This window comes from Platalea leucorodia, assembly GCF_965183815.1.
Source record: "Platalea leucorodia genome assembly, chromosome: W".
NCBI lineage: Eukaryota > Metazoa > Chordata > Aves > Pelecaniformes > Threskiornithidae > Platalea > Platalea leucorodia.
This window is the reverse complement of record NC_138859.1, coordinates 14,252,368-14,264,375: the sequence shown is the minus strand read 5'-3', so window position 1 is coordinate 14,264,375 and position 12,008 is coordinate 14,252,368. Positions and strand designations below refer to the sequence as shown.

General features: G+C 41.2%; 1 protein-coding gene across 1 annotated transcript in view; it reads right to left on the bottom strand.

Moving 5' to 3' along the window:
• Positions 1–9,215: 9,215 nt before the first annotated feature.
• The window catches only part of LOC309601768 (angiogenic factor with G patch and FHA domains 1-like), a gene marked incomplete at both ends in the record, with an annotated part of 29,719 nt that continues 26,926 nt past the window's right edge, over positions 9,216–12,008 (bottom strand). Inside the window, 3 exons of the mRNA XM_082334903.1 lie at positions 9,216–9,235; positions 9,907–10,123; positions 10,962–11,061. Of these exons, the coding sequence (XP_082191029.1) occupies positions 9,216–9,235; positions 9,907–10,123; positions 10,962–11,061 (337 nt within the window). The remainder of the gene's footprint in view (positions 9,236–9,906; positions 10,124–10,961; positions 11,062–12,008) is intronic.

Genomic DNA, 12,008 nt, shown 5'->3' with positions numbered 1-12,008 from the left:
GCGAGGAGAAAACTGGAACCACTTATCAACTCCTTCTTAGAATATGGACTGTTACGAGAATGTCAATTGGAATTTAATACCCCCATCTTACCGGTAAGAAAACCTAATTCTCAAGAATATAGACTAGTGCAAGACTTGTGAGAAATTAACAATTGGACAGTCGATGCCCACCCTGTGGTACCAAACCCATATATGCTGCTCGCTTCTATTCCTGAAAATAACATGTATTTTACAGTTCTAGATTTGAAAGATGCTTTCTTTTGCATCCCAGTGGATGAAGAGAGTCAACTCATTTTTGCTTTCGAATGGGAAAACCCGACTACCAGACAGAAAACCCAATTATGTTGGACTGTACTGCCACAAGGATTCAAGAATAGCCCCACGTTATTTGGTAACGTATTGGCAAAAGAATTGGAACAATGGCAAGGTGATAATGAACATATAACTTTGTTACAGTATGTTGATGATTTATTAATTGGTTCAAATAATTACAGCGAGTGCCTTGAAGCTACAATTAGTTTATTGAATTTCTTAGGACTTGCAGGATATCGTTTCTCCAAGAAAAAGGCACAAATTGTAAAAGACAGAGTTCAATATTTGGGATTTGACATAATGCAGGGACAGAGGGAGTTAAGTGCAGAATGAAAAGAAGCAATTTGTAGAATTGCGATACCCGCCTCAAAGAAACAATTAAGAGGATTCTTGGGTATGGCCGGATGGTGTCGGCTGTGGATCCCTAATTTTGGACTGATTGCTAAACCATTATATGCTGCTATTAAAGGGCCAGAAGGGCTGTTGGAATGGACTGCCGAATGCCAAAAAGGGTTTGATGAAATCAAGAAAAGACTAATGGAAGCTCCTGCATTAGGACTTCCAAATTTGAAGAAACCCTTTCAGCTATATGTATATGAGAGGCAGCAAGTAGCCCTAGGAGTCCTAACCCAAATGTTGGGAACTTGGAAGAGACCTGTGGGGTGTTTTTCTAAACAGTTGGATGAAGTCAGTAAAGGATGGCCTGCTTGCCTGAGAGCTGTTGCTGCAGCAGTGATTTTGATTGAAGAGGCCAGGAAACTGACTTTGGGACAACATATAACTGTATTTGTACCCCATGCTGTGATCTCTCTCATAGAAAATAAAGGACACCATTGGATTTCTCCTAGCAGATTGGGTAAATACCAGGCTGTCTTGCTGGAGCAGGGCGATGTCACCCTTTCAATATCTACTACCTTAAATCCTGTGGCTTTAACTGCCTATTTCAGAACAAAACGAATTACAGCATGATTGCTTGACAACAATTGAACAAGTTTATTCTAGCAGACCAGATTTACAAGATATTATTCTTTCAGATTCTGATTTAGAATTATATACAGATGGGAGTAGTTTTATGTCTGAAGGAAAGCAGTGTGCTGGACATGCAACAGTGACTAGAAACCGTATCCTGGAAGCTGAGTCTTCACCTCATAATACTTCAGCCCAGAAAGCTGAACTGATTGCTCTGATTCGAGCTTTAGAAATAAGTACTGGAAAGAAAGCTAATATATACATTGACTCAAAATATGCCTTTAGAGTTGTCCATGCTCATGGGGCAATTTGGAAAGAAAGGGGCCTCCTGAACTCACAAGGAACTCCTGTCAAATATGGCGCTGAAATAATGAAATTGCTACAAGTTGTTTTACAGCCAGAAAAAGTTGCAATAATCCATTGTAAAGCACACCAGAAGGGAAACAACGAGGTAATCAGAGGAAATCGGAGAACAGATGCAGCTGCCAAAGAGGCAGCCCTAAAAAAAATAAAGATAGAAGGAGCTCTAATTCCAGAACGTTGCCTAGATTTAACTCCTCCACAATACACAGAAAGAGAAGATCAACTGGCTGAACAACTAGACTGTACCAAAATCAAACAAGGATGGTGGAGGACATCTTTAAAACCTTCCCGTCACAAGTGAGGTACCCCAGGGATCAATATTGGGCTCAACGTTATTCAATATCTTCATAAGTGATCTGGATAATGGGATCAAGTGTAGCCTGATGAAGTTTGCAGATGACACCAAATTGAGTGGGGAAGTAGACACTCTGGAAGGGAGAGCCACCCTGCAGGAAGACCTGGATAGGCTGGAAGAGTGGGCTAACATGAACCTTATGAAGTTTAACAAAAAGACAAGTGTAAGGTCCTGCACCTGGGAAAACATAATCCAGGAGTGCAGCTCAGACTGGGATCCACCTGGCTGGAGAGCAGCTCCGTGGAAAGGCACCTGGGGGTCCTGGTGGACAAGGAAGCTCAACATGAGTGAACAGTGTGCTGCTGCGGCCAAGAAGGCCAATAGGATGCTGGGTTGCATCAACAAGGGCATCACCAGCAGAGATAAAGAAGTCATTATCCCTCTCTACTCGGCGCTTGTCAGGCCACACCTGGAATACTGTGTACAGTTCTGGTCCCCGTTATACAAAAAAGATGTGGCCAGGCTGGAGGGGGTCCAGAGAAGGGCCACCAAGATGATCAAGGGTCTGGGAAGCCTGCCGTATGAGGATAGGCTGAGAGAGCTGGGCTTGTTCAGCCTTGAGAAAAGGAGGCTTAGAGGTGATCTCATCACCTTGTACCAGTACTTAAAGGGGAGCTACAAAGAAGATGGAGACTCCCTTTTTACAAGGAGTCACATGGTGAGGACAAGGGGTAACGGGTACAAGTTACTCCCAGGGAGATTCCGATTGGACACGAGAGGGAAATTTTTCACAATGAGAACAGTCAATCATTGGAATAATCTCCCCAGGGAAGTGGTTGACTCCGCTACGCTGAACACGTTTAAGACTCAGCTGGACAGGGTGCTGGGCCATCTCGTCTAGACTGTGCTCTTGCCTAGAAAGGTTGGACCAGATGATCCTTGAGGTCCCTTCCAACCTGGTATTCTATGATTCTATGATAAAACAACTCCTAATTCCTGAAAGGACAATGGAATTTGTATTGAAGAAATTACACCAGGAAACACATATGGGCTCTGATGCATTGGTTCTTGTTGCAAAAAAATATGTCATAGGACCAAAAATGCAAAGCCTTGCAGATTGTCGTGGTTTAACCCCAGCCAGCAACTATGCACCACACAGCTGCTCGCTCACTCCCCCCCGGTGGGATGGGGGAGAGAATCAGAAAAGTAAAAGTGAGAGAACTCATGGGTTGAGATAAAGACAGTTTAATAGGTAAAGCAAAAGCCATGCACGCAAGCAAGGCAAAACAAGGAATTCATTCACTACTTCCCATCGGCAGGCAGGTGTTCAGCCATCCCCAGGAAAGCAGGGCTCCATCACGTGTAACGGTTACTTGGGAAGACAAACGCCATCACTCCGAACGTCCCCCCCTTCCTTTTCCTTCCCCCAGCTTATACACTGAGCATGACGTCATATGGTATGGAATAGCCCTTTGGCCAGTCTGGGTCAGCTGTCCTAGCTATGCTCCCTCCCAGCTTCTTATGCGCCTGGCAGAACACAAGAAGCTGAAAAGTCCTTGACTAGTGTAAACTCTACTCAGCAAGAACCAAAACATCAATGTGTTATCAACATTATTCTCATCCTAAATCCAAAACACAGCACTATACCAGCCACTAAGAAGAAAATTAACTCTATCCCAGCTGAAACCAGGACACAGATATAGTGGTAAAGAAATGCCCAGTATGCTGTGCGAATAATCCAAAAATTGAAAAGAAGACAACAGGAGGAAATATAAAACAAGGAATAGCGCCCGGAGAGTATTAGCAAATAGATTTCTCAGAGTTATCTAGGTGCAATCAATATAAATATCTGCTAGTTTTAGTAGATACCTTTTCTGGTTGGCCCGAAGCTTTCCACTGTCGCACCAGTAGAGCCAGAGAAGTGGTTAAGGTAATGTTAAAAGAAATTATTCCCAGATTTGGTATTCCAGAGGGAATATCTTCAGATAATGGGCCTCATTTCATAGCAGTAGTAGTACAGGGAATATCTAAATTTCTAAAGATAAAATGGGATCTCCATACTCCATGGAGACCTCAGTCCAGTGGTAAAGTAGAATGAATGAATCAGACTCTTAAAAGACAAATTTCAAAATTATGTCAGGAAGCCCATCTTAAATGGGTAGAGGCCCTACCTCTAGCCCTATTAAGGATCAGGGTAACTCCAAGAATTAAAGAAAAAGTAAGCCCCTTTGAGATATTATATGGAAAACCATATCCCACTAATACAATCACAATAAGGGGGGATCAAATGCATATTAAAGGACAAGAGACAGTCAAAGAGTATTTAATCTCTCTTTCACATATTTTATCTTCTTTACATAGATACTTAAACCAGAGGACACCGTTACCATTGGATACCCCTGTTCATCCCTTTCAGCTGGGAGACCTAGTTTACATTCAGACTTGGAAGGACAAACCGTTAAAGGAGAAGTGGAAACGACCATATACTGCGTTGTTATGAATTGTATTTGGGACATTGAAAAGTCTTAGGCTGAATTAGTTTTACTAATTGTTGTAATATTTATATATATATAAAATTTATATTGGGTTTGTAAATCCAAACATGATAAGATTGAAGATAACATTAGTATTACTGATTAACATTTGCCAAAGCAATTTGGTTTTGCAACTTGTCCAATCTTTTGGGAGAATCCACAATGTTAGCCAGATTACCGCATGTTTACCATTACCAAAATCTGCTACTTCCCCTTTAGATAGATTGGGGAATTCTGACTATTGACCTAAATCGAACTTTTGATACCATGTTAACCAATGGGACAGGAATATTACGATTTAACTTAAAGAAAGAGAAAGTATTTGGATTAGGCAGATGGAAAATTTTGGGAAACAAATCAAAAAAACTTATGTTGGCATATCAATGAAACACATCAGCCAGGAATAATTAAAGAAGCTGAACCGTGTGACCGAGTCCCTTGGGGAATGCAGTTTCCCTCTGTTTGGAAAACTGCTGAAGAAGGAGAACGGCATTATATGCAGCCAACTCCTTGGTGTATTGACTGGACAGGAGACCAATCGAAAGAAAAGGAAGTTAATTCTACCTTCAAATTTAACTGAAAATAGAAATCCCTAAAGCTTGCAATGGGAATTGTACTCGAATCTAGCTTTAGACAAATGTTGTATCCATACTCTGAATGTGACTGAGAATTTAGAAAAACAACTTGATGTTATTCAACAAGTAGCCAAATTGACTCGTGACTTGAGAGAAGGAATGGAAACTGGGTGGCTTAAAATTTTACATGGCCTAGGATTCTCCCTGACAGGATGGCTGTAAAGCCTGTTGCAAAATTATGATTATTTTTTTGATTATTATGATAATTGTCTGTATCATGTTTGGATGCTTAAAAACCCTTATCACTAGACAACTATCTCAATCATATGTATTAGTGGTACAAAACGGAGGTGAGACTTGTCGAAGATTAGAACTTCAATAAGTCTCAAAGGGGGGAATTGGTAAAGATTAACTTAGCTCATTTTTCCCTAACAATACTATGGCATCGTGAAACAGGATATCTGTCTCAGGACAAAGAACCCCAAAGTGAATGATAGTCTGCTGCTTTAACAGCCCGTGAAGGACTGCTTAGTGTTGCCAAAGTTAAGTGAAACTAGGGGAAAGGTAATTCCGGCAGGGGGAGATCACGACCACCGACTCAAAGACCACCCACTCAAGAAACCTATCGACCCAAAAGGTTAAGGAAGTAAAGGTCTCAAAAATCATAGCAGGCATGCGTAGTTATATACATGGTAGGCAAAGAATTTTAACCAATCATTTAACAGAATAACAATGAATATGTATTAGATGATTAAATATGTTAAACTCTTGTGTATAAACAACTGTTAGTTTACACCAACAGTGTGCTGGTTTGTACCGCGCACCCATATCTGCGCATTTACGTAATAAAGGAAAATACCTCGACTCTGTGTGTGAATTGGGCGATGCACACCGGGTAACAGACCCAAGTTTTTGGGACAACAGTGATGAGTGTGATGGTGGCAACTCAAGTAAGTATCACAGTTTTATTTAATCAGCAGTTTGTTTGATATTTTTTTCGGTGGTGTCGTGGTTTAACCCCAGCCAGCAACTAAGCGCCACACAGCCGCTTGCTCGCTCCCCCCTCCCCGGTGGGATGGGGAAGAGAGTCAGAAGAGTAAAAGTGAGAAAACTCGTGGGTTGAGATAAGAACAGTTTAATAATTGAAATAAAGTAAAACAGTGGTAGTAGTAGTAATAATAATAATACTACTACTACTATACAAAGCAAGTGATGCACGATGTAATTGCTCACCACCCACCAACCGATGCCCAGCACATCTCTGAGCAGCAGTCTCCCCCCTCCCGGCTAGCTCCCCCCAGATTATATACCGAGCATGATGTCATGTGGTATGGAATAGCCCTTTGGCCAGTCTGGGTCAGCTGTCCTGGCTGTGCTCCCTCCCAGCTTCTTGTGCACCTGGCAGGGCATGAGAAGCTGAAAAGTCCTTGACTAGTGTAAGCACTACTTAGCAACAACTAAAACATCAGTGTGTTATCAACATTATTCTCATCCTAAATCCAAAATACAGCACTATACCAGCTATTAAGAAGAAAATTAACTCTATCCCAGCCGAAACCAGGACAGGTGGGTAGAAAGTAGCTAAATGAAAAAAACTGATGATTTAAAAGAAAAAAAAAGAGCTGGGGGGGGAAGAAAGTAAAGGACTGCAGGGGTAAAAGGTTGAAGATGAATAGATTTTAGTGCAAGACTCAAGTTGCTACAAATTCTAGTCTGATCACCTGTGCAGACTTTTTAGGCTCACATAGTCCAACAGTTGAGGTTTGGCCAAAGCATACTGTCTGCAGTAGCAATCAGGCTTGACCTAAGCATATTAAGACAAGGCAAATCCACCATCGTCCTTGGTTAGAAAAGGAAGGAAACATGAAGGGTGAGCAGAGGGAGGCTGAGGAGTAGGGGCTGTAAGACATTTACAACAGAAGGGCAGGGAACAACATATTGAGTCAGATCTTCACAAGATGAGGCACTCTGCTGGCCCACGAATTGGCTGAGGCTACTTCTATGCTGGTTCCTCCCATGCTGGCTCCTCCCTGGCATTTCTTTCTCAGGATCACTCCTGAGACTCCACCCATTCTTTCTCAGGATCATTTCTGATCCTAAATATTCAAAAAAGTCATTTAGATGTAATTTTAAAGTAGTATCTATGGATCTCGTTTTCTTTTGTGGCTGTTTGGCCTCTGGTCATGTTGTCCTCCTGTGATGGATTCCCTACTCGTTATGCTCCTCCCAAGCTGCAAGGTAGCACATCAGCTGCCAACTCAGGGTAACATCCCAATTCTTTGCCTTTCCCGGAGCTCCCGAGCACACGGCAAAACTGGGCAGCCCATGCGCGGCCCCGGCGGGAGGCAGGCAGGGAAGGGGAGGTGGAGAGGAAGAAGGTGTTTTAAGACCGAACGGTGAGAGCGCAGCGCCGCGGCCGCTGGTGGGACGGGACGGGACGGGAAGAGACGGCGGCGGACCCAGCAAGGAGGCCGCGCGGCTCCGCGCGGCTCCCAGGGACCCGACGGGGGCTGAGGCGGGCGGCTGGCTCGGCGCGGGGGAAGCGCTGCCGGGCTCGGCCCGCTGCCCGGCCTCCCTGGCACAGAGCCGCGTGTGCGCGCAGGAAGGGCTACGCCGGTGGGACGGCCAGGCAGGCCCTAACGCCCCCCCCCCCCCCCCCCCCCCGCCTTAACCAAGGAGCTTGAGGAGCAGCAGAAGAGACGGCGTGTGCCCTGTTTGCAGTGCTGAAATAACACCGAGACACTTAAGCACAAACGGATGCTAGTGGATGGTGCCCTGCTATACTGTAGGGCTGTACCAAGATTAATGCTAGCTGTGTGACAGAAACTGGTATGCAGGCATGTTCATCAACAGAGAGGTATTGCCAGATTAAAATAAGATGCAGATGAAAAACATTTATAAGGCAGCAACTGGATGAGAAAAAAAGTCCACATTCTTTGGTCACAAAGATATGCAGCACTTATAAAAAGTCCATATAAAACAAAATCTGTTGGTATGCACATGTTCTCTTAAATGCATCTTGTTCATAACAGGATGCTATTTTTGACATCTCTTCCTGCTGCTATGGATTTGTTATCTACTGGCTGAAAGCCCATGTCGGGTACATTTGATACAGCCAGTTGCAGCAGCAAAGGGTCCATTCTTCCAAAAACATAAACTCCAGTTTCATCTATGGTATGTTTTATAAAAATATTTCATATGTATACAATAGTTCAGAGCCCCTGTTGGCATAGGTGTTTAGTCCAGTGGCTTTCACGCAATCATGAATGTGCTCTGTGTTTTTACTTGCCTGCTGGGTTGTTCAGCACTGAAGATATGAACATACATACCTATTCTTCTTAGTTTATTTTAAATTTCAGAAATATGTTTGGTAAGTTGGTGCTTTGCAAAATTCACTATTAGGACTACAGAAAATAATTTGTTTATATAAACTTATTAATGTAATGTTATTCTTAACAGTTAAATATATAACAGATTATATATATTCATTACCAGAATTTATACAGACACAGTAAACTGCTAAAACTTTGACTGTGGATGTATAGAGAAGCAATTTTGCTTAAGTGATGAATATTAAGTAGCATAAGTTGGAAAAGACAACAGGATGTTTGGAGGACTGAGAAGGTAAGACAGTTAAAACTTTATGCTGTATCTTACTGGTTATAGCCTCCAAAATTATAATAGCACAACAGCAATTCATGTTCCCCTCTTGACATGAGGGAAAGCAGTACTGCATTTGCACATAAGGCTTGCACACCATTGGTGGCTTTCACCTAACTCATTTGTACTTAAAACTTTCTAAGGGGTCACTAAGGTAGGGGATGAAAAGCCCTATTTAGTTCAATACATGTGTTCCTACTCAATAAAGGCACACAACTGCTTGAAAGAGGAAGCTGCAGTACTGAAAGCAGAGTCAGTGCTTGGCTGCATGAGACCATGCCTCTCACAGAAGGTGAATGATGTCTTACTTCAAAAAACTTTATGAAATGCAAACTCAGTTAAATCCTTTCAAGTTTCTTCTTTGCATGGCAACAATAAACCAGTGATTGACTATTCTTAGAGCTGTTACTTGAATAACTGGGGAGAGGGAAATCTAAGGTTCCTACTAAGGCATGTACAAGATGGCTTGCTGTCCCTTCATTTTAAGATTTGTAGTTTGATTTACTATCAAAGACCATAGAGGTCAACTTAAAAAAAAAAAAGCAAAAACTTTCTTTTAGCATACAGGTTCCCCCCCTCCTATTAGCAGAAGTGCCTTTTTAGATACCAGGTGAACTAAAACTTACTATGTAACTGTTTCACACAAAACAATTTTTTTTCACAGCTAGAAATAAGTAGCCTCTGAAAATGTTAAGTTGCCAATATAAAGGAATGCATCAGCAAAGTAAGCCAATAATTCATAACTATCGCTAAAACAGTGAAAAGAGAACTGCTTACAAAGGCAAACGGTGAGCTGATTTTAATTAAATTAAGCAATACTGTCGCAGGCATTGCTCATAGTCGTATTTCCAACTGTATACTGCTGAAGTTACCTGTTCAAAAGGTAAAGGTATCATATTTAAAAGATGTTTTGTTTGACTTTCCATGAAGTATTGTGTTAAAAACACAATTAAAGAAAGTTCCTGCTTGTGATGAGAATCACTTTCAAGTACTTAAATTTGAATATCCCTCTAAATTCCATTCATTAAATGTGTTTTAATAAAAGCATGAAGACTACAGAAAACCAATTAACATAATAGAGTTTATCTTGCATAATTTTTTCCACAACTGTATTTTACATATCACCAAACCTGTGCTTTAGCAAAAGAAAAAAGAATAAAAATAAATTCTCTCCTGACTATTTATACACAAGAATTACCCTGTTGTGGGACCAGATACTTTACAGTCCCTCTAACCCAAGGCGTAATCTTAGGTGTATCCTTTTGTGATTTAGGTTCCTGGAAGTTTTCAGCAAACCTTTCTCTTGCTTTATCCCAGTTCTTTTTATTCTTGCTCTGGATGATCTGAACATCTTCAATTGAGGCTGGTCTACTTGTACCCAAACCTGCATGCATCTTATGTAACTGAAGGTGGATCTGTCGAATACATTAAATATTGTTGTAACTGCAAGTTAGGTATTCTAAATACTTCAAATCATATTTTATAATACTAATTCCCCCCTCCCCAAGCACTTTGTTTAAGGCTCTAATATACTTAGATCATACATGGGCATCTAAAGTACCGTTAAAACAATGTGTCAAATCACCACCTCTAGAACTATGATCTAGAGTGCTGATGTCACCTGCCACTAACATCACTGTGAAGTACTCCTCACCAAATGAATAGCATATGAGCCCTGTGCTGGGTAGTTTGACAACACAAGGCACGGTGTGGCTCTGAGCAGCACTATTGCCAAAAGACAACACCGCAATGGTGACAAAAACGGGGCTAAGATGACTGCCACAGAGGCCTAGAACTTGGTGGCTACAGTAAGTGACTTCAGACAGCTTTTCCTCTCTCATGGTGCATCATCTAGTTTGAATTTGGTGCTACATCAGCCTCACAGAAAGCGAAGGATTCCACCATAAGCCCATCTTGAATTCACATCACTTAAAATTATTTAAATCTTCCTCCAAACTTTGTATTCAAATATGAGATTATTAATTCAGTAGCTAGAAGCTGTCTGTCATCCCTTGCTTAGTTTCCCAACAACCACAAACATTACTGGCATTTTCCACTGAAGGGATAAAATAATTGAAAAATTTCAAAATACTTCATTAATCAAGTCAAAAGTGATTTGAGATTAGTCCTACTGAGATTATTCCTTCCTACCCAGGATTTTGAAATGTTTCAAGTGAATAGTGGCTTACAATTAGACATTTTTGACTGCAAACACGTTTCTTTTTGCTCCAAGTAAAAACCAAACAGACCTACCGGATCCTTCATACCACCACCATCCTTGCCCAGGCCTTCCCCTTTTTTCCATCCCATCTTCTCCAACATTTTATGTCCTTTGTTGCTGTTGCTGATTTCACTTTAAAGAAAGTTTAAGATAACTGATAAGCAAGAGTTAATACAAAGAGTATGCTCTCTATTTAAATACTGAAGGACAGAAATGTGCAGGTATATGCTGCTCTAGAAACCAGGACTCAACTACTATGTTGTTCCTACTTCCATCAAGAGCTATCCAGAAGACCCTAGTGCCACCTTTTGCAAGTTCTTCCATTAATATCTTTGGTTACCAAAGCTATGCCAAGCCTCCGATCAATACCAACTTTCTTAAAACTCCCTCTGAACTACTTACTTACTTTAGGAGTTAAAAGATACAGCATAGGTGGGTGCAAATCAATTGCACTAGGGAAAAGGCATTATCACTACCTCACCACCAAATCATCCTAACGCACGTATTTCATTGTCTCACACTTCCTTTTAATAACTTACAAGCACTTACAAGTTCATGTTTCTTAAAAACAAACAAACAACCCCTCCAAAAACAACAAAACAAAAAAACCCCAAAACCTCCCAAAACCCCAAAGAAACACACAACAAAAAAGCAACTACAGAAGCAGAGGAATAATTAAAGAGGAAGATTAAAATAAGTGTCATTTAAGAGGTATGTAAATGCATGTCCTGATAGGCTGGATATTGACAGTGAAAGAAACTGCAGGTAAGAAAATTGCATATGTGCTGTTGCTGGGACTGGATAGAAAAAATAGAAACTGAGGCACTTGAAAAACAGACACTATTGAAGGTGTCAATAGTGCCGCTGGGGAATTCCCTGATTGTTTGAGTTGGTAAGAAAGTGATCAAAACATCCTTACTGCCAAGTTGAATTCCGTATGGAATGTGAGGAATTAATAAAAATAGCATATGAACTGGGAAGTGAGAATAACTTGAGTATTTTCTAGCTCTCCTAACACATTATATACAGGTAATTCATAATCTAACAAACTGTATCCTAGTAACTAATTGATACGTACT